Here is a 27,228-nt window from a genome sequence, read left to right on the forward strand (position 1 = left end):
CCATTTCAACAAACTTCTGCTTTAGGAAACAACTCCATTAAAGAGTTCTATCAGCCACAGCAAAACAAGAAAAAAAACCCACTTTAATGAGCAGAGCCTGGTCACAATCTGCCACTAACTCCTTAACATCTTTGGAAAAACATGGATGTCACTTCAACGGGGGATTTTGTTTCACTCAGCATTAAATATAATGCAGCCTTTAATGGGATGATAAAGGAAAAGTTAATAAAGTAATAACTTCAAAGTTACTCAGAGGCCCAAAGCAGCTCATCCTGGTACTGTTACTCATCGTTACATTCGGTTCTTTATAAGCTTCTGAAGTTACAGGTCCTCTCCTGCCCACAACTTGAGACTTGTAGAATGGGAATATTCCCAAAGCATATTCGAGTGAGTCAGGATGCTCTCTGCGAGGAAATCTGAAGGCTCTGAGCTGGGGCCTTAAACATCTTAGCTATATAATAAGACATCAACTTCAGTGCCCGGCGAACGCGCCTTCAATTTTTGAAGCCGATTAAAATTCATATTACATGCTTGAAATTACAGTAAAAATGTAAAATGAATACAGCCTTAGCAAGAAATGCATGTGTTATACTTGGCAATTCTTTATCGCTGCTGCTGAATCTGTGGTTGGAGAGACTTGCGATGTTAGTTTAGAATTAGGACTAGATATCATCAGCTAAAAGGCACTCTTGACAAACAGGAAATATTACACACAGTAATGAGTTCTTTGGTCTGCTGTAAACGTTACAATACACTAAGAGAACCACTTCGAATGTTCAGTTCAGAATAATTAATCCAGTAATAACTCATTAACAGGAATGCACTAAGATCCAAGCACACACCACTGAAGGCAGGCTCCTCTGGGCACTGATGGAGCCACAGGTCCTTGCTTTACCTGTTTACCAACATACCTGTAGGTGTCCAGCTTAAGAGGTTCCTCAATCCAGCAGGGTCGGAAAGACCTATTTTGCTGTTCTTTTCCACAGCCTCTCCAACCCACCGGCTCTGGGCAGTGGCTCAGGACCTGACCAGCAATCTTCATGTAACTCGCCGCCAGTATTTTGTTCCTGGTTCAGACACGTTAACTCCCGCCTGCAGCACCTGCTCCTCATTTCTCAGTTTGGTTATTTGTTTGCAGCCCGCCAACGTCAAACAAACATCTTTGTCTTTTTACAAGTCTCAAGGAAACCAGTGGGAACATCTAAGGCCTGTTATTTTGAGGGAATTTAAGCCTATTTTTGGAACGCTACCATTTTGCATGTGAGGTCTGGAGTAGTTGTTAACAGCTTCTTCATTAGTAAAAATCACCTCTGCAGTTGCATTTCTCAGCTTAAGATCTACAACGGCATTAAAAAAAACATAAGTCCAGAAGGAGTGGGTGTAGCATAAAGCCTTGTTCTCACAGGAAAGTTTTCTAAGACCTCTATAAATGGACTTTTTGAAACTGTAAGAATTTGTAAGACACGGCAGAAAAATATAAGCCTTAGTAACAGGCTGACCGAAATCGCGTGTTGGGATGAAGGAAAGCATCTTGCTGGGAACACCACCAGTGAACAATGCTCTGCTCACACAAATGCATGAAGTCACACCATGTATGTTTAATACACTAGCAAAATATTTATTTTATAATGATAAAACAGAAGTGAAGGATTTTTTTGGTGTGCACCAGAAACTGTAGTAAAAGAATAAGGGGATTAATGGACTCTTTATACATTTCAATGACAAAAATTCATAAAGGTTAGCATCAGATTCAACTGTTCTCCATTTACAAGCATAAAACTTACCATAATACCCCCCAAACACATATATAAAGAATTATAGTTTTAAAATCTATAAAAAGTAAAAAATATACAGTCAGAAGATCTAACTCTTATTCAAATCTTTAATATAAAATTGTAAACATTTATTTACACAAAGGAAATGTGTATAACAAAATTTTGAGCACCCTTTTCAATTGAATCGTGGTTTTTGGAAGGCAGTGGATGTTGCACAGTGACACTCTCACCTTTCCTACCCAACCCAAACCGCAGTTTATAAATAAAGCCATGGGCGGCTGGCCAGGTACAGTTCAGGGGAGATACATTTTATTGCTCTGAAGCTGCAAGAAATGGAAAGCCCAAGTGCATATACAGACAACTACACGTTAAAGGGCATAAAGGCAAAGCCCGGCCCTACCCCATGCACCTATGTACATCTAAACTGTATTTTCATTTCCATTGAACTGTTTCAATCTTGTTACAGTGACACCGTGTTTCCAACAGCGATCCCACTGCGTGGCCAGGGATCAAAACCAGAAGCGAGGGCTGTTGTTTCTTATTGGGTTCAACACCGTTTGGATCCTGTTCACATATGAAGACCAATGGGCATTATAAGACAGTCTGTCTAGACTCACACTTCATTTGACTTCAACAGCACCATGAAAAGGCCCTGTCACCAAGTCTAGATACCTTCCTGAACAAACCTCTCGTCAAGCAGGGCAATATCCACCTTAGCTTCCAGAAACAGTGGAGGGAAGAACACATCTGCGTTTTCCTGGACATTTAGCGGGATTGCCTTTTTGGTAGTAATAATGCAAACAGATGTTCTTTTCCTCCAATTAAGATATCACGACTGGATGGACTGTATTTTGACTTACTCAGAACAAAGCCTGTGTGCAAAGTCTACTGGAAAATGCAGCAGATTTCACCACAGCCTGAACAGGGAAGAAAGAAAAGCTGAATCCTACTACCCTGTTATTTCTCTGAAGTGTTTGTAAGGGGGAGAAAAAATTAGTGACATTGAAGGATGTCACTTGCAATTATGAGGTCCCAAACACCCCCAACAGGAAGGGAAGGCACGCTGGTGCAAAGTTAACCCTTAAAAATAAAAATACAGCAAACACTCCTTCGCCTGCCATTGCTAGTTTATATCTATATTCTTCTAACAACACTGACCTTGGACCAGTTTTTGGTTTAACTGAACAGCAAACCAAACTCACCATCTCTTTTCTTAGATTGCCAATAAAGTTAGCAACAGTTATTTGCATCTCAACTACTAATTCTAGAAAATAAAAGTGTCGACAACTGAAGTCACCAACACCTTTGTCTTCCCATCCAAAGACAATATGAATATTATCTTTTCAAAAGCTCTACGAGGGATTAAGTCTGCTTCAGTGAAGTTTTATCCATTATTCAACTGTGGGATCCACCGATCAACGCACATCTTTCACCAACAGTTCAACATGATACAATAGCAAATCTGTTCCAACAGAGCGTAATTCATCCACACTAGGTAAGTGTGTTGGACAAACCATGTTCCATGCATATTTGGAAAGGGTTAAAGTATTAGTGTTAAAAAGCAGTTTTTAAAAGTGCAAATTGTCTCATAAAGGAGCTGCAGATACAGTAAGATATTTTCCTTCTTTGAATTCAATGTTATCCTTCGCTTCCCTTCACCCACTCTGGAAAAAAAAACCTCTCTCACATCTCTGCAGTGCAGAAAACTCCTGAAGAAGCCAGTCTGTGTCGAAGGAAATTTCTTTTAAACCACAATGCTGGGTTTGGTTAGAAAGTCTAAAGCAGTTTTCCAAAAAAGTGGATTCAGAAAGGGAAGAGGTATTTGTGCATTTAAAAAAAAAAAAAAAGCTTTCAACTTTATTTTCATTTTAAAATAAAGGTTAAGGCAAGGTGGTTTGTTGGTGGATAAGGGAATTTTTTGGTAGAAAGTAAGGACTTTGGAACACTGACTGTTCCCATTGCGGTTTTTGTCCTTTCCAGACTGACCCCAGCACACAGATAAGAGGTGTCCTTGGGCCGAGCTGAAGAACCAGCATCTGCTTCAAGGGATATTAAAGAAATAAATCCACCAGTCTATACAAAGATTATCAAACTTAAAACTCAGTATTAAACAACAAGTATTTAAAGGGGGAGACTTCCATACTGGAGCAATCCTGATACAAGTATTCTCCCAGGCTGCCTGTGCTATTATTGCTGATAAGGACTTTCCACCTCTCGGCCCAATTCTTTTTTCTTCACTTTCATCCTGAAGTGACAAAGTCTTGTGCTCATTGCGTCACTGCGAACTTTGGGGAATGAACTGATCTCAAAAGTTAGTTTTACTTTTTACAACAAAGAAAACTAGATGAACTGACATGAAGCAAAGCCTTTGTTTAAATACAACTACCTTTGGAAATAAGTTATGAAGAAACAGGTGCAAAGTAAATGGCTTTACAATTCACGTTAAACCTACTATAGTTTAAAAGTTCTCCCATAAGAAATTCCCCCTTTAAATACAGCAAGGTATAAGCCAAGAACTGTGCCTCTCTACAACAGAGTGCAAACTGCAGCTTAAAGACTACAATCTATTAAGACGACTACCTAGACTAACTGGCCAGGTTTTAATACTTTCTTTCATCTATTCACCAGCATCTAGAAATATTTACTGTGAAGTATCACTTGCTTACTGAGGATACAGGCACACGCTTCAGCGATGGGTAAAAGAAACAATTCAAAATAGTTTGCAAGCATACTCAGGTGCATACAGCCTCTTCTCAAATAAAAAGTCAGAAGTTGGATGGACAGTACTAAAATTGCATGTCAAGCTATGAACAATTAATGATTGCAAGTAATAGCTGCAGGAGACTAAGCCCTAGGCACAATTAGTGCAACTATTTGCTTTCTTTCTGCACTATTTCCATGGAATTTTGTTTTATTTTTAAATAACTAAAAACTTAATTTTAGAACACTGCAAGTGAGATTTCTGAAAGGCTGGCTAGGACGCGCACAATTGTTTTTTGACCTGTTCAAGTGTGCGACTCCTTAGAGACACCAAGACAAAGTGCACTGTTCCTGCAGACCCGCTTGGTGCACTGTCACCGTCTATCAACACTCATTGAGAAGCAGCTCCAGTCCCTTTCCCAACCCTTTACCTCTAATGCCTGCAAGACTCCTCAATGCCACAGGTTTTTTGGTCCAAGTGTTGTTTATATTTCATGAAATAATTAAAAAAGTAGACCCCCCACCCCGGCCCCATTTTAATGAGTTCCTAACAACTCGTCCAAATCATTCATCCACTCCTCTGAAGTCCTGTTTTTCAGCAAAGAGTCTATCAGGTCTGTGTCACCAGTTAAGTTCTGAAGTCCATTATTGCCCGATTGGCCACTGTAGGCAAAAGGCAGCTCTTGACTGGTTGTCCTGACAGGGTACCCTTGACTACAGTGCAGGTTACCTCTGTTGGGCATTTGCTGATTTGGATTCTGGTTGAAAGCATTCAGATCTGGAACAGTCTGGTTCATACCAGGCAAGACTTGCTGTGAAGGTACCTGCTGTTGTGTGGGTGGGTTTGTCCGCTGCTGCGCACCTAAAGATGACGACAACATCTGCCCAGAGACGGCAGCATTCATAGAGGTCATCGGTCTGCTGGTGCTTAGGCTTACCTGAGGCATTCCCTGGGCAAACTGCTGGTTGGCCATCTTTAGATGAGTTTGCTGCATGTGGAAAGAGGAGCTGGCAGGAAATGGTCCCAAGCCACTGTTTGCTTGTGTCTGGTTGTTAATGTTAGGGATACCTTGGTGTTGCCAAGATGCATTTTGAGCCCCCATAGCAGCTGGTACTCTTGCCATCTGTGGCTTAGATAAGGTTGGATTCAGTGCCCCTTTGTTGTGCTGCTGAGAAATACTTGAGTTTGCTAAAGTGTTCTGCCCGTACCCAGCAGGAACGGCAGCGCCCTGGCCCAAGCTGCCCGGTCTCTGCATCGATGGCTGTCCGTTGGCACTTTGCGTTGCGTGCTGGGGAACCATCTGCGTCATACCAGACGTCAGGTTGTACAATCCCCCTCGCTGAATGTTTTGCATACTGGGATACTGAGTCACCCCTCGATCCTGCTGGCTGGAGCCCGACTGCAGCGCAGGAACAGAACCGTGTCCAGGTCCCATCTGAATCATGTTCTGGCTCTGAGGAAACATCCGAGGACTGCTGGAGCTGGACTGTCCTAAATTACTGACCCCAGGCATGGCTGAAGAGGATGCTGAAATACAAAGAAACATTTTGCACATGAAATACCTTGGTTCAATCAGAACCAAGCCAGGCTTGGAGACACCAGAATCCAGAAAGGAGGTGCAGCTGTATTTGTACAAACCAACCTCTGCAACCAACACACACTCGAGAGCAGAACTTTAAAAGAGCATCAACTGTTGCTCCAGTTGCACCTCCACCTTGACCTCAAACGCAGATATGCCGGTGGCCTAAAAAATCTGACCATTGCTTCTAAGAGTTTAGCAGCATCATCAGTTTTTAAAAATTGGACTTTAAAGGCAGAACTCTGATATTTCTTTATGCACAAAGTTACACACACATACTTTGAAGAGCATGTACTACCTGCTAGGCTGTTAAAACCCACCACTTACTGCACACACACACACAGAGTCAGTTATTCCATGCATACACTGTGTATCTCATATTGTACAACTGTGAAGCATAATGCGTATAATCACCCTTACACTTCTTACAGCCAACCAAGGGAAGCCTTCCTATGCCAGTATTTTCTCTACTTTTGAATTGAAAAGTAAGCTGCTGAATTTCTTCATATTTTAAGATAGCTGAGGAATATTGGCTCTCCATTATTATTAATTCAATTTTCAGTCAAACAAAATGTTATTGAATTATATTAAAATATAATTCAAATTATATTGCATTCATTATCAACAAAACACACCACAAAACCACCAGTGTTACAGAGGAGTCTTGATGGAGCAGGACAGTGAAGTGGTAGCACATATACCAGCATTTAAGATGCAAAAAATAGCTACCATTATCACAGCAAAATAAAAATCGTCTTAATACTACTGACATTCATTACAGCAAAACATCCTCCATTTCTAACAGGTGTACTATTGTATTTCTGTAGATATGTGGCAGAAGGTAAACATGTTTCAGTGCGATGTTTGAAGGATGCTACTGATGACTGTTAATACATAATCCTTTTGTATCAGTATCAAGTTTTTTCAGTCAAGTAACAAAACCCCATCACAGCTCTACTAGACACCGCCCAGTCATAAACACTGTCACAATGAGGATATCACATTTCTATTTGCATGTTTTCCCTTCAGTGTTTATTTCTGTGGAACGCAGAGAGGAAGGAAACAAAACAAAGGGAACAAGCACTTCTTTGTACTTTTAGGTTTATGAAAAAAGACAAATGGCTTCTTGATGTCCTGTTAGGTAAGGACTCCTCAGGTAAGGAGATTAGTTTTTTACTGTTCTCTCTTTTTTCCACATTCATGAAGCTATTCCAGCTTAATGGCAACATCATCTTTTATTTATCAGTCTTAATACACTGACGACACACCAAGCTGCCTCTCCTGCAAAACCACTCCATGCAGGACACTAACACGTAATGATGAGAATTCAAATTGCATTCCCTTCTAAAGGTAGCAGGGCTAAAGGTTTTAGAGAATTTTAAACTCATCCTAGGAGATGAGAGAAATAATACATCAATACATCACTTATTTTTCTTTCATGAGAGTCTTTGATAGATACAAGCAGTAGCTATGTTAGGCTTCAGAAAAAAACCTGAGTGCTAATACCACATAAATATATCAAAGTTAAGGAGAACTGATAACTTTTACATGGCAATGGTAGTATAAAAAAGCCTTTAGAACAATGAAGGTACTTAAGAATTTCACCCATTTCCAAAGCAATACTAAGCATCAGAAACTTAAGCTGTCTTGTCCCAGATACCTGGAACAGGGAAAGGTGTTATTTGCAACTGAATCAGAGCACAGGTCTAAAAGTTTTAAGGCACTGCAACATGGGAAGATGTAATAAGTTAATTAAATGCTATTCAATCCAGGAAGTGTCAAGACACCTTTTTCTGACATCATTTCCATTGCCACATCACTTACCTGTGAACTGTCCAACCTGCTGCTGGTACGGGTTCTGCGACTGATCCTGATACTGGGGAGGCGGTCGAGTCAGATGCCGCTGCAGCTGCTGCTCCTGCTGCTGCCGCTGTTTCTCCTAGGAAAGGGACAATGCAAGACAATGAGAAAACAAGTTGTGACTATCTCGCACAAACAGAAGCTATCTGCATACTTTTGTGCAGGGCTGGTAACTAAAGGGGCCTCTGCAGCCTTAAAATAACTTCAGATTCTTGTTTCTCAAGGTTCAAATACTGAATCTGACCAGTGGTAAGACTAGGAACTCCGAGAGGCAACACAGCATGCATTACAGGAGTTACTGCAATGCATGCCTTAAGTCTTTAAAACACTGACAATCCGAAATAGTTGTCTTTTAATCAGTAACACAATCAAGAGGCATTGTTAGCAATACTGGAAAGACACTTAACAGGTACAAAAAGAGCAAAAGTGAGCATGTAAAAAAATAAAAAGCCACTATTTTTTTGCTCTTTATCCCCCAGATCAAATTATTTTAGACACCTCTCTTCAGAAATTAAAGTACATAAGTCATAAATATCAACAATGTTACACAGAAAATTAAAAAGTGAACACGTATTTTCTGGCTCTTGTTTTCAAAAAGGAAAAGGCCATAGGTTTCCCTAGAAGATTACGGAAAACTGCAGACTGAAGCTATACAAATTCTGTTACCATTGTTGGCACCAATCAATTGAAACAAACCCCACTAATCATTCAAAACATCCTTGTATCTTTAAAACCTATACCTACTTTACGGTAAAAACATTTGAAAAATGGAATAAGCAAATTTTCTATTAGGAATCTTCCGGGGAAAATATAAACCAAAGCCTTGAGGGGAATGTCGAGAGTATATACATGAACTATCAGTAAAGTTAGAGATCCTGACAGAATAAGCAGCCAAGAGGCTGCTTTTAAAATACAAAAGAGGCACAGCGTTTCTGGCTCTTCTTTCACAGCCTCTTCAACCAGACTGCCATTCTGACGTAACCAAGAAGTGAGACGATGCACACCCACCGACTTATCTGAAATTGCACAGGACACAGAAGGGGGCAGAAATTCCCTTCCAAGAGTGCGAGGGTGAAGACACAAGCAGCAAGCCTTTAAAAGAGAGACCACAAGTAGGCAGATGCATATCACTCCCATCCTTTTGAAATGTCTACAACTGAGAAGCTGTTGAGACATGCTGAGGAATGAAGAGGGCAGGCTGCTTGACAGAAAGGACCTGCTACCTGCAGGACCGGTCAAACCTGAAAGAGGCTGACCACAGAAGCCAGAGAGAGATGCCACAGTTCTGAGAGAAACCAAGAGCTGCAGAAACTGGGTGAGGAAGCAGAAAAGGGGAAAAAAAAAAAAAAAAAAAGAGATGCAGAGTAACAAATGCAAAGAAACAAAAGCTTTGAGTGGCAGATCATCACGCTTTTTCCAAAAGATCTGAATACCAGGTTCTCTCTCCTGAAGGTATCAAACCTTCCTTGAAAATTCATCTGCCCCTTCCTCTACATCAGATATTGATAATCGCTGCATGTGCAGTGCCAGTGCCTGGAATACACCTGCATACACTTTTAAAAATGCAGAAAAGCACTGATGACAGGAATAAAGCCCTTTGGGCTGATTTCCAGCTGAAAGACTTGCAAAAGGTTTAGAGCTTAGAAAGGTTCACACAAGGAGCCTGTTTCCCTGAGAGAGGGTAAAGCAGCTTTCTGCAGTCTGATGGACAGCAGAGTTAAATTCTTTTGGCAGGATAAGATGCAAGTTGGATGCAGATGTCTAATTATTTTCTGCAAATAAACAAGTGAAAGATGTTTTAAAATTTGAAGCATGAACTGCTGTGGACCTCACAGGGACGAAAGGCAGAAGGCATGATATGCTTACAAAGTCCCTTGCTCATGGCTTCCATTTTTAAAGCTCTACAGGACACGTCAACAGTATCACAAACTTATTTTTTATTTTTGCTCTGATTTCATTTGCCATTCTTCTTTCATAAAGAATTACACTATTGCTGGTATGATACTTTCTCTCCCTGTAGGTACTGTCTTGCATTTTCACACTACTCAATTCTACCTGTTATATTCTTTTCATTTGCCACAGTGCCTTGTAACAACAGGAAAAATAAGCCTTGGCAATCAAGTGCCTGTGTTTGGGTCACTTTTATTATTACATTCCTTACATTATTACATTCCTTATTTTTTAACGTGATAACTATTCAACAAGATCTCAAATCCTGTTTCAGTCCAAAGGAAAGCAGTGCAGACAAAAGGACTGCTGGCCCCTCTCACCTGCTCGGCCAGAAGATGTTGCTGTCTCTGCTCCATTAGGAATTGCTGCTTCTGTTGTTCCATAAGCAAGTGCTTTTGTTGTTGCTCCCTCTGCTTCTGCTGGTCCATCAGCATTTGGTGTTGCTTCATCACTGCTGCTTGCTGCTGATTGCTGAGATAGGGTGGGTTGCTGTGGTTACCAGCCATGGAGACGTTGGGAGCCTGGGCACCCACACCAGGGCCGGGGACAGAAACGGGAGCGCGAGGAACATTAGGAGAAGGGGTTTGATCCTGTAGAATACAGAAAAAGTGAGATGAGTTACAGAAACAGGTTAGCCCTCCAAACGTAGAAACTGTGTGTAGCCACAAAGATGAGGAAAGGCGTTTCATGTTGATGGCCACTACTATTAGCATTTTACAGGATAAGGAAGAGAGACTTTATAAATAAAGTCTACACAGGGATGGAAATCATAACACATCTCAGAAAAACAGAAATTGTCAATTATTGCTAATTTGTACATTTACGCTATTTAATAAAAACCACATCAGTTCCATACAATGTTCCATCTTTATGCAATAGCTCATTCACTTGTGAACTTTCTAATGGAAAAGGCAAAATATGATACGGTACCCAGTTCAGCTAATTAAAGACAGACAAACCCCATTTATAAAGTGCCAGGCACAGAAGTGACAGTTCAGAGTTAAGGGTAGAAGCTTCGCAACATTCAGGAACAGAGGCTTTAAGCACTTCCTGAAGTTCAGCTTAGAGAGGTGCATACAGTGCTTTGTGCTTCTGCTCAGCCAGAGGAGTGGTGCCAGTTACAAACAGCAATTCAAACACACCAACTCCCGTTAACTTTGTCAGCAGCTTTTCAAACACTATGTTTTAAATTTTCATCAGACAAAACATGTATTTAATCTTATTTAATCTCTTCTATCAACATTTAATTCAAGTATTTATGCCTCCCCTCCTAACGCTGCTTTTTTTACTGTGTTTACTATTTGCAGGCGAAGGGGAAGCCAGCTATCACTGTTCAAAATCAGTCTTAACATATTTTTCCAGCAATCCAACCATCATGCTATTCCACAGAGAACAATACTACTAAAGATAAGCCTGCTATTATTAATTTTTCATAAGTCTACTTTTTTTTGGAGACCAAAGCTTGGGATAAGCAAAAGTAACAGGAAGCAATTATCATCCACGATTTGATATTCTCCTCTTTGTAGCGGCAAATCCATTTGAAATTTGATCACTTCTATCATTTCTAAGCACAGCTCAGCCTCATCTCTAATGCAAATAAACACTACTTTCAAGTTCAGAATGCAGCAAATGGCTTCAGCCACTGGTTCTCACTCTCTGCAGTTTCACAAGGAATCAGAAGCCAAACAGAGGCAACACTGCACCAAGTTGTTCTGTATGCAAGCTTTTGAGAAACTCTCCAGAAGCATTTACCAGTACTTGTTAATTCAGTGCAAGCGTGGCAGTGTAGATGCAAGGTCATCCTCATGTTTTTCAGTGTGGGGAAGATGTGACATACACAATCACTTCTACTCCTCTTCTTCCATCCAAATGTCATTAGATTAGATTACTTCTGCTAGCTTTTAAAGAGATTAACTTTTTTTTGTGCCTTATAAAGCACCCATTGATCTCAGATTTTCACATTAGTGTGGTATTTATCACAGACTAATCAGATCTTTTTTCATGGGTTTTTTGTTCTGCTTTATTGAGGAAACATATTACCAGAGTTAAATCTCCAACAGCTTGTGCTAGAGGAGCTTTAATCCTTATAACAAATTCCTTTTCTCTCAACAAGCCACCTAGTATGTGCATTGCAGGCACGTGTTACAGAATCCCAGCAAGTCTACACCTCCATCAATGACAAATTTTCACCTGTAGTATCAGTTATGTAGAAGGCAAAGCAGCACCATCTGGAATTTTCCTTTACAGGAAAACCTGAAACACGTTGCTTCAACCAGCCAAGTATTATCATTATTCATTCTTAAAGACATCTTTCTCTCCTATCCCACGCTCCCCCAATCCCCAGAAACTTAACCAATAACAAATTCTTAGATTTGAAAAGCCCCAATGGAGCACTCAAGAAATCCAGAATGCAGCCCCCACTTCCCTCTCTCTTACAGAAGCAACCAAAGGCTACTGTCTTTTCATAGTAAGCCAACTCTGACACAAGTAGGATTAAAACGAAGGTAAAAAAATCAAAGCTTCTTTGAGAACACTGTTTAACACTACAGTTTTACACCAGTTATTTTAGGCAAAAGTTTACACTGTATCTATTTATCTTTCTAAGCAGAAGCTTCTATGAAGTGACATAATTTGTTGCCCACAAAGTATATTAAGCTGGAAATCACGCATTAGCACATGACCTAAAACTGAGTATTAAAAGCTGTCTCCAGCAGAAAACAGAATGATTCTTGCCTCAGCTTACTGCATATTATAATTTTCTTCTTTAAAATCATGCAGCAACTGTTTCGAAACAATACAGAGTAATCCATACTCCAGCCTTACCGATCCAACATCCTGTGGTAAAACCCGAAGTCTGCTACTAAACAAAGGTAACGAAATCCAGAACATTCACCTGATTGTGTGGCAGCCGGTAGGCAATGTTTCCAGACTTGGGTTTCAACAGGATCATCCCATTTTGGTCATCGTTCACATGAGACAGCGGTGGCTGCTGGCGCTGTTGTATGTACGCCAACATGGGAGTCTTGTTCTGACCAGGTACCGTAACACCCTGCTCACATTCTGCTTTGTAATGTGAAAGGGGTTTGGTGTTCCCATAGTCTAGCATAGAGCCTTGACTATTCACAGGGTTCTGGTTCAAGCTGTTTTGCTGATGACCCAAAATGTTTACGTGGTAACTGCCTCCAGCTCTCGGTGAGCTTTTGTTTCCCATATTAGGCATCATTAGTTTCTGATTGTTAAAGTCTGGCTGGTAAACTGATGGGCTGCTGGGATTTTCCATAGTATATGGGACAGCCAGTGGACTGTGAGAAGGCCCAGACTGTTGCCACGTAGACATCTGATTTGTTTGGTGGACTTGTGAAGCTTGCTGCTGGTTCTGCAACATCTGGTCTCTCTTCTGCTTGGCAGCAATCTGCTGAAGTTGATGAGCAGAAGACATTTCTTTGGCACTTCCTGCACCCTTCCCAGGTAACAACACATTGGGGAGAGGTCTCTGGACGTTCTGAGAGTGGTTTGATGCCTGCATCACGGGCTGATTAGGATTTTCAGTCATTGACTGACTGGAAGGCTGAAACATGGCCTGAGAACTACCAACCGCTGGAGAAGCGGCACTTACAGGTACAGAAGCAGCACCAATAAATGCTGGACCTGACGAAGTGGATCTCACCTGGGGAGATCCTATCTGTTCCTGTTCAAAGGGTGCTGGGGAAAACTCAGTCTTTATGTTAATATCCTGCGGCAATGGAGTCTGTGCAGCTGAATTTGAAGAATATGCATCCTTTTTCTCTTCAAAGTCTTCATTAAAGAGATCCTTCATGTCTTCATCGGGCACTGATCTATTAAGCTCCTCAATAAGTTCCTTCCATTCTTGCTCATTAAGATTAAGATCAGGCATCAAGTTATTCTGAGATATAGAACCCCCTGCTCCAGCAATCATACATGGAAGATCATCTACGGGCTCCTGCTTCAGCTCTTTGTTCAAACTCAGAGGAAATGAGTCGTCAGTATCACCACCTCCATTCATTTGGAGGCTGGAATCTGGAAGACATTTCTTGCCGATGCCATCTAGCCCCATCGGATGTTTTCCATTAAGCTGTAAGGTATCTCCATTGCCAGATTTCTTGTCAAGATGATGGAGTGGAGACACAGGGGGCATTCCATTGGAAGAACCACTCACTCCACCAAGACCATCATCACGACGCAGTTTCTTGGATACAGAAAATACATCACCAAAGCCATTCTGCTGGTCTCCATTCTGAGGGGAAGCAGCACTGTCAAGCTTTCTTTTCACAGTCTCATGGAGCTGCTGAAAAAAAGGAAGGTTTTAGTTATTTAGTTTTATGTTTCATTGATTAGGATTTTTATTTCTTACCAGAACATTGTCTAGCTCTGAATAAAACATTTTTAAAAAGAAAAAAAAAAGGTTAAAAAAGGTTAAATCTTTGGTAAGATTTATTTTACAAGTCATCATGTGAGATTATTTCTTTACTATAATCTCTTAGGGTAAACTTTCAAAAAGATGTACTATATCAAACGCAGATCCTCCTTCAAACAAAACCAAAAGCTGCCACATAGTTTGATAACAACAAAACGTTGAGAAATGGCTGTGAACTGGAATATCTTATGATTTTTCCTATTCAGAATGAAAAAATACTGAAGAATGCCAAGATTCAAATTTTAGACGAGAATCAAACCCTGTATTTTATTTGGCCCACGTACACTCAGTATAATTGTTCTGTAAGACTGCTTTATAAAGCAGACTCATATTTAGAGAAAAGAGGATCATTTCTCTTGTGATTATAATTTTTGTTATGTATATAAATTTTGTACACAACTACGTTTTTGGCACTACAGCAAAACCACTTGGTCACGCAACAATAAGTGACCAGTTTCACACAATGCAAAATGCAATTTGGAGTTCAGTCAATTCTATCACAGCAGTGTAGGTTTATTCCTCTCCTCATCTCTCCTAGACCATGTGCCAGCTGCTCCTCTCTGCACTACGACCACCAAAGCCCCAACCAGCTCAACAGCTGGCTGCTCACAGCCAGTGAATGCGCGTATTCTTTTTCTTGTAGTGCCACCTAGAAGCAACCAGAAGGTACAGCAAGAGTTTTACAACCAGAGTTTAAGAGCCTTTCTTCAACTCCTCTCTCCTGGCAGCATTCTTTCAAATATAAAGTTCTTTCCAGTGACCTCAAAAACATCTGAACACAGAATCCATGTACACCTCAAAGATGACTATGAACTTTTCCTTCCCTCAGGTGCCTTCTGTAAAAAGAGCTGTGTGTTGCTTGTGCTGGAATGACCACCCCAACGCAGACAAACCTGTAGGGCAGACACGCTGGTCCGACAGAGCATTGCGCTGAAAGAGAAAGCTCCCATCAGCTCCCCAGACCTGCAGGAGAAGCTTGTGCACACCTCACACGAAGAGATCCCCCACAAAATGCCACTTGGCTGAAGTGTGGTTCACCGAACAACAGCTCTCTCAGATGGTCAAAAACCATCTCATTAAACAACCTTCAAGATGCATATGCTTATTTTAATATTACGTGCAGTCTCCACAATGCAGTCACCAACGCTTGGGGAAAACTGTCTCATCCAAGAACAAACAGGGGAAACCTCAGGATCTCGGCACACAAGCGCAAGGTTGTGTGTAGAGCCAGCATAAATTATCAGAATTTTACAGCAGTTGCCTGGGTAACAGCATTCTTTGATTGAAGGGCAGAAGGACTGGCTCACAGTTAATAGTTTTATTTTTTTTTTTTAAACAGTCCCCCATTAGCTGATCTTTGGGAAAACCACTATTTTTTAATGCTTGCATAGGTAGCAGCAAAATCTTATTTTTTTTATCTGAGGGATAGACTGCAGCTTCCCAGGAGACTATGATTTTCTACATGGTTCATGGAAATAGCAGCAGAGTAGTGCTATCAGAAGAACCAGCAGGACGTAGTGAGGTGTAAGTTTGGAGAGGAGGTTGGAACTGGAAACCTCCAAACCTGTAGGTCTACAGCTTGGAATAAGAGATTTAGAGTGAATTTTCCAAATACTGACTTGCAAGAATAATGGAAATTTACCTTTTTTGTAAAAAGGCAAAACAAGAAGAAGCCTCAATTCAATCACATTTGGCCTTCATTGTTTACTTAATACTCAAGTGGGAAAACTGAAGCTCAAGGTGGACCTGCCCAAGGTCATATGATGAGTCAATCCTCAAGTTTAGAAATAGATCCTCCTTAATTCTAAATCATTAGGGAAAAACACACTCCCTGAAAACTGACATACAAGTAATGGTTTAGTTTTGTACACTGAACATATTCTTCTCATAGTTGAAGTAAAATTTCTACGTTGAAACAGAATATATGCCCGTTGGCATCACTGCTCTAATTAGAATTCATACAGAAACTCAAGGAAACTAGGATTTTGGTAGCGTTATAGCTATAATTACACACAGCTCTTCACAGGCTGCAAAAAACACATAGGTTGCGGGACAAATGTTACAGAAGTTAATCTGTGCTAAGATATTTGCTGTTGTACTACACCATTCGCAATAAATGCAACTAACTAGTCAACCAATCCAAGATTAAATCATCCACACTGATGAGCTACAGATACTGTAGTCTAAGAAAGATACTGACCCCTCATCTCCATCACAGGCTCTTTCTCTCAATAAAAACACCTAAGAGCTTTCATATCTGCATGGGTTTTAATGGTTACAATGCTCAGATATCCAATTCCTGGTAGCAGCTTTACTTTAGTTGCTCTATACAAACTCCTCTTTCCACTTAAAACTATATTCCTTTGTAAAAAGAGAAAAAAATTGGGGGTTGACTGCTTCCAGCCTTGCTTCACCTCAGCTAAATCCAAGATTATTTGGAAGATATCCTACCTGTGCATGACAGCCAACAGACACTTGGGAAAGAAGAAAATCTGCTTATCGTCTATCCGTATCAGAAAAGATTAAGCCCAGTCTGTAAAGAGGACACTTAACTTCTGAATTTTAGATGCTATTCACCAACTGCACTTGCATCCTAGTTCACTTTTCACATTAAAGAGAGTCAAAAGCATACTTGAAGATCACAGCAGTAATTCAATGCTGTGATTTACTACTGTAGTTACGCTATCTACAATACTAACAGCCAACCAGCTTAAAACTAACTTAGTAATGGTGTTTCATTTTCTACCTCCTTTCTTCCAAGAAAAGACAGTGCTATAAAGATCTGAGAGGCAAAAGTTACAAGTTCCTTCTCGGTCATTAGAAATACATCCCGATTTATTCTATTTACTCATGTTTAATTTTGAGTAACAGAATCCCAAATCCTCACAAATACATTCCTATAACTACTCTGCAATTTTCTCTTGTGAAATTCCTTTCTAACATGCATTTTTCACACACTCTCAGCTCTTGATTTCCTAACAGAAAAAGAAACACTAAACTCTTTTTTTTTCCCCCAATTTGTCTGCATCTATCCAAAAAATCTGATTTGGGGGGGGAAAAATAACAAGGAGCATGCAAGATACTAGTCAATCTGCAAGCTATCTACATATTGAGCTGCTCCAACAAAGTTCTCAAGGCAAGAAAAACCTGTTCTCTTCTCTTAAAACTCAAAAAAACCCCACTCAACCACAAAACGCTGATGAAAGTAAAGCATAGCTGCTACTCACTAGGAAAATCCCTCTACCTTAAATATATTGTCTTCTATCATTCCGTAAGGTGCCGGGCCCTCTGCTTTGCTGTCTGTGGTTTCCTTAGCAGAATCAATCAACTTTACGTATAACACGCGAGCCAAGCCTTTCCATCGTCACAGGATCAGATGCAGAAATGTAGTCCTATCTTCTCAGCTTACTCAGCCTCCCACCAGAAGATGAACCTCCACGATCTCTGCTATTTAGCTTTGCCTAAAACCTGTTACCCCAAAAGCATTTATCCAAATTATCTAAATCCATGTGCAAAGGAACAGTGCAAAAGAAGGGATGTAAGCAGGCCTCAGGCCTTTGGCCCAAGACAGGACATGGAGTTTCTCAAAGGGTCAAGGGCTGCACCTCCTCCGCGTTGCATCATCAGAGCTGTGGTTCCGTCACGTGAGCAAAACAGACAGTCCTCAGCGTGACACCAGACACACTTCCTCGGCAGAGCACACATGCCAGTCAGGCTGTAACTGTGCATCCCTCACCTGAGGAACACAAACAGATGAAACCCAGGTGTCATCCATCACACGTCCAACACGAGCAGCCTCTGACCGTGTAATTCACAGTATACACAGGCTATACTTGACCAGGACACAGCACCGCAATGCCGGAGATGGATGTGTGCCCAGTCAAATGACAAGGCTTCCACCAGACAACGGACAGCACACACACAATTCTGATACGCTATATTCAATCTCTGCCTTAAAATCGGCCAGTTTCACCACAAGGATGCTCAGCCGTACTGTGGTCTCACTGCACGGCGAGCTAGCAGACTCCGTAAAAGCTGTCACAACCTACCATGAAAGCCCAATAAGAAATTGGGAAAGCTTTAAAACGTCATCAGCAGCTCTTCTGTTAGCACTAGAAGAGTTCAGAACGGCAGAGCCCAGTGTAGTGCGCTCTTCCTGCCTTGGTGGGAAAGGGGCATAAACCATGGATCAGAACAGTGGCACAAAGCTGCTCCTTTTTTTTTTTTTGTTTTGTTTTCTTTAGGTTGTTTGTTTGTTTTTATAAAAGAGAAAAATATTATTGCAAGAATCAAAACATCAGTGTGAAAGGCTCAATACACGAAACTAGTTTCAGATAAAAATCCAAAACCAATGGCATCGCAACGTGATAGAACTTAACAGGCGTGGAAGTTTAGTTCACGCTGTGCACTTGAAAGCAGGAAATCCTTCATAATGCAGAATTTTTGAACTGAGGACAGTCAACTAAACTGTTTTTGTAAAAATTCAGTAATTCATTATACTTCAAGTCCTGTAACTGAGGACAGTAAAAATTTATATAAAATAGAAACTGCATGCAAGTTTCATTTTTTTTTTCTAATAAATACCTAGTGAACATGACAGAAACCAACTTTGAAAAATCTCTGGTTCTTATACTGTGCCTTTTAGGCTCCATATAATATTCTTGTTTAAATTTTTTTAAAGCATCTGTTACAGAATTTAAAATATTCTTACAAGCCTCAACACAGCTTTATGTTTTTGTATTTTATTTGGAATAAGTTTACCATTTCAGTCTCAGAATTAAGTTATGTCTACAAGGATTTGTAGTGAAATACCAGCATGAGAAAAAGAATGCTGGTCATTTTCAAAGAAGAAATGCTACATTTCTCTTAGAAAAGTAATAAAAATCTAGTTGCAATATGCCTCCTAGCTAAATACCAGCAGTATCACCTCAAAGGGGAAACCAAAATAGAACATATCTGTTTTTCTGCCACAGGAGTGACAGTCCTGCTGCACAGAAGCTCCCATGAACCAGAGGTTTCAGTAGGTCCTCTACACACAGATCCTCCTCCCCTGTCTGGCCAAGCACAGAAGCCATCGAGATGACAACCTCTTTAGCTGGAACAACAATGTGAATATCAGAAATTGTAGCGCATGAACTTTGGATAGAAAATAACATTTGAATAGAAAACATAACATTTGGACTATACGACATAGTAACAGCTCCCCAGTAACTGTGCATCTGCCCACAGCTTCCAAAGTCGCATGGCCCTTGCAAGGAAAGCATTTTATTACCCACTGTGTTCCTGCATTCCACTGTGCTGTCAGAACCAAACTGCTGGACTAATTTTAATTCTGACTTTTACTTTAATTCCAGAAGACTTTTGTATTTGGGTGACTGCCTGCTGGAGTGAAGAAGGGCTGTGGATATGCATGGCTATAAATATCCCAAGCCTGCATTAGTCACAAGGGGCAGCTTCTGCTACAGGAATTGTTCTGCTAAATTGAAAAAAACTGCTGTGCCTTCGGCTGCAACGCCGGATCCTCCACCTCACTTGAACTTCAGCGGCAGCAGCAGAGCAGTCACTCCCAGATCCTTACAATCTGGGAAGCACCACTGCATATCTATCTACTCAAGTAAGGGAAATGTTTCAAACATATAATACCCCACAGAGAACTAAAAGGAGACAAAAACCTGTCTGAGTTGTTGAGCAACAAACTATCAGACTTGTCAGCAAAAACAAACAATAGCAGCAAGACTAGACTGCACTATAGTTATGCATAAATAATGTGGAAATCATTTGCTATTTTTGTGGTAAAACAGAATTTCTCAGTTTAACATTCCTACACCACAGCTTACACAAAAATGAGTTCTTCTGAATTGTTACTGTACCAGCCTGAGCTTTGTTAGTGGAACACTGTTAATGCTTGTTAGTACAATCCAGGCAATCTATTCCTTTAAATTTATTACTTCAAGTTTTTTCAACCAAGAAACATTGCATTGCTCTCCTTAGAGTTAGATTTCTTTTTAAACATTTTACTTGGTGTCTTTCCTTACCTATTATTAACATAAAAACTTCTATCACTCTTAAACAACTGCCAGTCTGCTCTTCAGCTTTAGCACATAGCATTCCCAAGACAGGCCACCGACCAGACCTTCCCTGCCCATTCCAGAAATACCGTTTGTGGTTTTGTGGTGGTTCTAGACAAAGCAAACCATCTACACAACAACTGCTCTCAGGTGGGGAAAAAAAAAACAAACAGTAAGAAACAAGGAGCAGGTCTCCTTCCGAGAAACCACAACATAAAACAAGGAGTGGAGATGAAAACCCAGATCTTGCCCTTCTTCTCATTCTCAAGTCAAGGAAACACTTTCTGTTCCACTCAGTGATACACTGCAGTCTGCCAGAGAAACATAAGGAATCCAATCTTTCCACTGCAGAGAATTTTAACAGCATATTAGAATGAACTTTCTCAAATCAGAATCTGGCAAGAAGGAGGAAAAAGTATTCTAGAGACCAAGTCCTGTCTCTTCCCAACTTCTCAGTTTCTCAAAAATACAAGATGAACACAATGAACAATACGTTATCCAAACACTAAGCACTTTCTAATTTGAACAGAGACTTAATAATGTCATCTTAAACAACAGAAACATTAAGTAAATTTCAACATTTTAATATCCCATTAGTTAATGGCATAAAATTTTAAAAATCCAACTAGTTAATATGTTTTTTATCTTTTTCCTCAAATAGAGGACAGGACTACACGGTACACAAATAATCCGAGGTATTTCTATATCAATACTGTATTCTCTTGGTTTCTGTTGCTCAAATTTGAGAGCTTCTCAGTAAAAAAAAGAAAGGAAGAATCTGCCCCTTACTTCTGATTGTAAGCAAGATCCATCCTGCTTCAGGATCCACAATGGAGAACAGACTAACAGAAGAGAAAATATCTGATTTTGGCCACGTGAACAATCACACGAGACATTAAGGAGGAAGTGGCAGTGCTATGCTGTTCCCCACAACTACTCTGAATTTGCAGAAGATGCGCTGAAGCGCAGCATCCGGCAGTATGCACATTGTGCACTAGTCAAACCGTGGCAGTGCAGCTCCTCATCCTTCTGCTACCAGCTCTCCGATGCTGGACCACAAACCTCTCACCTTTACACGAGTGACTTTCCCTTTCAAGGATCAAAATAAAGGCTTCATTCACTTTCAACACAAAGTGCCAGTTTCCAAGAGAAGAGTCATATCAGCTTCACAGAAAACTCTGGATCATAAGAGCAACAATAGCTGATATAATGCCTTTTTAACTGATCTAGCAGCATTCTTTTGAAAGGAATGTGTCCAGGATATTTTATAACAAGATAATTTTGATCTTCATCCAAACTTTATTGAATATTGTAAACTAAACCGTGTCCTTCCTGTACAAAGCGCAGGCTTGGTCTTGGTAACAGCTACATGATTGCTAGAGGTAAAAGAGCAATCTAGAGAGGTACCTTTTACACCAAAGGAACAAAATTAGCAGCAGTGGGGTTTTGTTGTTGTTTTTCAAAACTTGAATTACTAAGCAAACCATCTTTATGCCCTAGTAACGAGGCAATGAATCAGCAGCTGCAATTAAGCTTACAGTCATGTATCTTAGGAAGGAAACAGCAGGCCAGCACAGGCCGAGTCATTCATACACTAAAACCCTCTTCTGTTGTGTAAATTGGCCACTGGCAGCAGCTTCCTGTACAAGGGCTTCCCCAGATGTGCAGTGTATTTCAGAACCTCACTGCAGTTGAGAGTCCTCATTATCATGGATGCTAATTAGATCAAATCCACATCCAAAGCAATTTAAAAGAAACACCACCAATGAATTGAAGGCCTCTTCCTTTTAAAAGCCCAATATGAAGACACGGGGTGGCAGTTTAAGCAACAGGATTTGACATGCTAAAGAGCTCTATACAGAACAAAAATACACAGAGTGGATAGAGCCCCATATGCAAAAAGCCTTAGAGCTCAGAGAAGGAATAAACAGAAATCCCACCAAGTCTTTAGACAATAAAATATGAGCCTGAGTTATTTTTGATCTTGAATGTAAACTTGTGTCCAAGCAATCAACTAAACAACAGCTACCTGGAAAGATTTACCCAATCACTATCAGGAATGCACAAGGTTTCCTCTCCTCCTCAAGTACCCTTTAAGAACCATCTGAAGTGTCCTAACTGTGTCACAAGTACCTTGGTCTTCAGAAAAGACAGCAAGTCTTAGGTTCTCATACGTATATTAGCAAGAGTAGAAACAATTCAGCTGAATAACATTTTTGCTTCACCTGTAAATAGTACAAACTGCACACACGCTGCCCAGTGCTCATTATATGAAAGGTGACATCTACGCGTCCTGTTTTTCAGTATTTCACATCATACAGTCATACGCAAGTATACAATAAGCTCTATCATGATTCTATTTTAAAAACTGTAACTAAACGATGTCCAAGACAGCAAATAATCACACCTTCTTCCCTTCCAATCTGACCAAACACACAGACCAACTTAAAAACATCATTTAAGCAAGATATTAACCTAGAAATGTCTCAGGCTAAACAGTACCCCATTTTAAAGACACTCAGAACAGTATTGTATGATTTACATGCGGGCCACCGTTTAGGAATATATGGTTTTAGGACAGACAGGTATTAAGAGAGGCAGCCTTCAAGAGGTTATCCTACTAACCTACATTACTGACACATTAGCACAGAGCAGTATATTTAAAGGCCTCAGAACAAGTTAAGCAATAGCTATCTTGATACACAAACAAGACTGCGTAAATACATCCTGACAACCAGAAATGCTAGAGAAGCCAGAGGAACATTAAGATTTTGAGCTAAGCCAGTTTTTAATGGGTGGAGTGGGATTCCCATAGTGTTCACACCCACTAGAGTTGAGTGGCAAATAAGCAGCTGCCTTTCCACCAAAGTCTTTTCCAATAGCATGGTTTGGGTTGGAAAAGACACACTATTTGCCTTAAAAACTCCCCCTCCGTAATAAGCATATCCATACTAAGAGAGCTGCCTAAACCATGACAGACTAAAGTAAAGGTCTAATGAAGTAAACAAAAATCCAAAGCTACCGCAGCATTCACACTCCTCTGACAGTTTCTGCAGGGACATTTTCGATGGATTAGGCAGAAACATAACTCACGCAATGATGCTCCAGATGACCCTGATTATCACAGTGGACCACCCTTATTCCCACCTCCCAGGCAACAGTTTTTACACGTTCTTCCAGTGCACAAAGGTGATGAAAATACCAACCAGCCTACACCACCTGCAGCTGAGCAGCCGCGGGAACTTCCTCTTCAACCTGCATCCACCACCAGCTCCAGAGCAGTGCCAGCCCCAGAGCGGAGCTCTTTCCACCTGGTGCCAAACCCAGAGAGAACGTCCCTACACCTGGTGTCAGCCTCAGAGCGGTGCCAGCCCCACAGCAGAGCTCCCTCTGCTCCCTGCACCCAGCGCCAACCCCAGAGCAAAGCTCTCTACACTCGATGCCTGGCCCAGAGGGTTCCAACCCCAGAGCAGAGCTCCTTGTGCTGCCTCCACTCGGCACCAGCCCCAGACTGGAGTTCCCCGCACCCACTGCCAGTCCCAGACTGGAGTTCCCTCTGCTCCCTGCAACCGGTGCCAGCTCCAGAGCAGAGCTCCCTGTGCTCCCTGCACCCATCAGCAGCTCCCGAGTGGAATTCCCTCTACCCAGTGCCAGCTCCAGAGCGGGGCTCCCTCTGTTCCTTCTAGCTGGTGCCAGCCCCACAACGGAGCTCCCTATCCCAGGTGCCAGCCCCAGAGCAGAGCTCCCTCTGCTCTCTGCACCCCGTGCCAGCCCCAGAGCGGAGCTCCCTGTGCTGCCTCCACTCGGTGCCAGTCCCAGAGGGGAACTCCCTCTACTCGGTGCCAGCCCCAGAGCGGAGCTTCCTCTGCTCCCGGCCCTCACCACCAGCTCCAGAGCGGAGCTTCCCTCTGTTCCTTCTACTCGGTGCCAGTCCCGGACCGGAGCTCGCTGTACCCCCCACCAGCCCAAGAGCGCGGGTCCCTCTGTTCCTTCCACCCGGTGCCAACCCCCGAGCGGAATCCCCTGCTGCCGGCCCCCCCCCCGGCAGTCCCGGGCTGCCCCTTACCGCGATCAGGGTGCTGCTTCGGCCGTGCTCGCCGCCCGCCTCCCCGTCCAGCCCGTTGGCCGCGCTCCTGTCCGCGGGCGGCGGGGCGGCGGGCGGCGGGGCCGGGGGCGGCTGTCGGTGCTTGCCGGCGCGCTTGGCCTTGGCCTGCAGGCAGCGCTGGTGCAGGGCGAAGGTTTGCTGCCGCTCGAGCTCCAGGCGCTCGGGGGACACGGCCTGGTAGCGGGACTCGCAGGCGCTGTGGTGGCGCCGGCAGAGCTCGATACGCCGGCGGAGCCGCTCCATCACCGCGCTGTGCCGCGGCACCACGAACTCCGCCATGGGGCAGGGCGGCAGCACCATGGGCCGGGACCGGGGGCGCCGCTATCGGCTGCTCGCGGCGGCGGCCGCCGCCATCGCTTCCCCCGCCTCCCCGCCGGCCTCCCCCACGCCCCCGCTTCCCCCCCGCTGCCCCGCTCTCCCTCAGCCGCCTCAGGCCCGGCCCGGCGCGCCCCTCCGGCTCCCCATTGTTATCCGCGCCGCCGCCATCTTGAAATTGTTTTTCCCCTCTAGAGCCGAGTTGAGAATAAGTGGGCGGGGCTTCCTGGGTGGCAGGTGACGTCACGCGGCGCCGCGCGTCACGAGGCCTGACGGGCAGCGCCGACAGCCAGTGGAAAGGAGCAAAAGAGGAGGGGGGCGGGGCTGTGGCGTAAGGCTGCATTTAAAAGGCACTGGCGCCGAGGGAGGCGGGGCTAAGGAGGCGCAGCCAATCAGATGCGCGGTGGGAGGCGTGGCCAACGTGGAGCAACCAATCGGTTGAACGTAGGGGCAGGCCTACAGCGGTGCAGCCAACCATATGTGCGGGTAGGCGGGGCTACAGCGGCGCAGCCAATCATATGTGTGACGGGGCGGAGTCAAGACGGCGCAGCCAATCAGCTATGCGAGCGGGGCGCGACCGGCGGTGATTGACAGGGACGGGAGGAAAGGACTCCGGCTCCTCTTCTCCATCCCTGCTCCCTTCGCTTTCCAGTGAGGGAAGGGATGAAGAAGGGGCGGTTGTGCTAATTAGACAAAGAAAGCCAAACCGAGTTTAGTTTCTTTATTGAATAGCTTTTACATGTTTTTCCAAGCTGCATCTACATGTGCCTTTTGGAAAGAAAAAGGTCATTTCTGCTACCGAAGTTACAGTCGTTGTTCAGCGGCGCTGAAAAACACACCAAAACCCCCTTTTGATAAAAAGATGCAGGAGTGGCGTTAACTGGGAAGAGCTGGGGATGAGCTGCAGTCACAAGCCCCACACGGGTAAGCACAGGCAAAGTGGAACGCTGTTTTCGAAGGAGCAAGGGAAGAGAGACAGCCACACAGTTACAGCTATGGGCACTGGGCCCGTGCAAGAGTCCCTCCTCAGGTCTTTTAAAAGCAGGCAGGCACAGTGCCTTTTACAGGTCACAGCCTCGAGCTGCCACAATTCCCCCCCCCCCCCGACACAGGAAGGCCAGATGACATCCTGTGGCGCTCAGAACAGGGGAGCATCAATTCTCTTCAGTGAGCACCAGTCCCAGAGAAAAAACCCTTTCCAGCCTTTCTACTGCCTTCTCTTTCCTTGCCTGCACCTACTCCGCAAGGATTGTGTTTGGATTTATTGTCTCAGGCGTAACCCCACCCTCCCACCCCCAGCACGTTCAGCCAAGGAGAGAATCCTCTCCAGAAGCTGCTGCTTTTGGGCGTCCATGGACAGAGAAGGCTCAAATTCACCTCTGAGTGTCTGTAACAGTTCCAAGCCTAGTCCAGCGGTTGCAGCGAGGCAGCTGTAAGGCAGTAGTTTAAAAACACAGCTATGCTTTAAATGTACTCAGGATAAGCAGATCACTAAACTGTTTTCCTCCAAGGCTTTAAAAAATAAAAGAATGATTCCTAGGTCAAACTGAGCCACCCAAGTTAGAAAGTAGGATAAAGAGTAACTTTGGAGTTGTCTATCCATTTTGGAAAGTCTTCATTTATTGTAGTGATTATTGAAGAAGCATACACTATGGTATCAAAAAAAGCCAGAACATGCAGACAGGAGACCTCTTCAGGAGATTCGGCAGAAGCAAATGTAGATGTACAGTTACCTTTAATATAACACTATTTAAAAGCTGATAGCAGATCTGAAGTTCAGTTCTGATGCTTTGAAAGAACATTTATGCACATGAATTGTTCAGGAATTTAAGGCAATTTGCATATTAAAATAAAAACCATTAAATTAATAGATTTCTATGTTGTGCTCAAAATGTTAGCTAAGTTGAAACCATTTACATATACTTCATCTCAAAGGACTGAGAGTCATAAATAGCAGCTGCCCCTCGATAAAAATACAGTCCTGAGAACAAGCTAGTAGCAATGCTTAAGCTATGACATCTTCCATATCAGAGTATAAGTTATTTTTGCAGTAAGGAGCAGTATTTACCAGGTGTTCAACAGGCAAAGGCATTCTGAACATGCAAGAGCTCCCAACAGAAGTCTGAAATTACTTCCAGTATCTTGCTTACAACAGTTTATTTGCACACTGCAGAAAGATCAAGAAACCCTGCTATGCATTTGTGATCACTAATATTTCAAACACAACAACCAAGGGATACAACATAAGGACAGGCAGCAAGAGGTGGTTTACAAAAAAACCCAGAACAAGAGTCTTTTAGTAATTGGTTAGATTCTTTGCAAGGTAATCGGAACACTCTTTCCTCCAGCCCCTGGGAATAATTCCCCACGCTATACCTACACTATGACTAAACAACACTGGAGTGTTTAAAATTCAGTGCAAGAAAAGTAATTTCAGGAC

At 42.6% G+C, this 27,228-nt stretch overlaps 1 protein-coding gene across 2 annotated transcripts; it reads right to left on the minus strand.

The window, feature by feature from the left end:
• Window positions 1–1,593: 1,593 nt before the first annotated feature.
• On the minus strand, window positions 1,594–24,840 carry MAML1 (mastermind like transcriptional coactivator 1). Of its 2 annotated transcripts, none has more exons than XM_054079833.1 (5): window positions 24,435–24,840; window positions 12,759–14,168; window positions 10,186–10,455; window positions 7,880–7,994; window positions 1,594–6,003 (listed from the first exon to the last, which is right to left on the minus strand). In XM_054079833.1, exons 1-5 carry the CDS (start codon window positions 24,771–24,773, stop codon window positions 5,012–5,014), a joined length of 3,126 nt encoding a protein of 1,041 aa, XP_053935808.1. In that variant the 5' UTR covers window positions 24,774–24,840; the 3' UTR covers window positions 1,594–5,011. The 2 variants fall into 2 exon arrangements, with proteins under 2 accessions (XP_053935808.1, XP_053935807.1); XM_054079832.1 differs by having other exon boundaries at window positions 12,759–14,171.
• Between the last annotated feature and the right edge of the window lie 2,388 nt (window positions 24,841–27,228).

This window comes from Cuculus canorus, chromosome 14, assembly GCF_017976375.1.
Source record: "Cuculus canorus isolate bCucCan1 chromosome 14, bCucCan1.pri, whole genome shotgun sequence".
Lineage (NCBI taxonomy): Eukaryota > Metazoa > Chordata > Aves > Cuculiformes > Cuculidae > Cuculus > Cuculus canorus.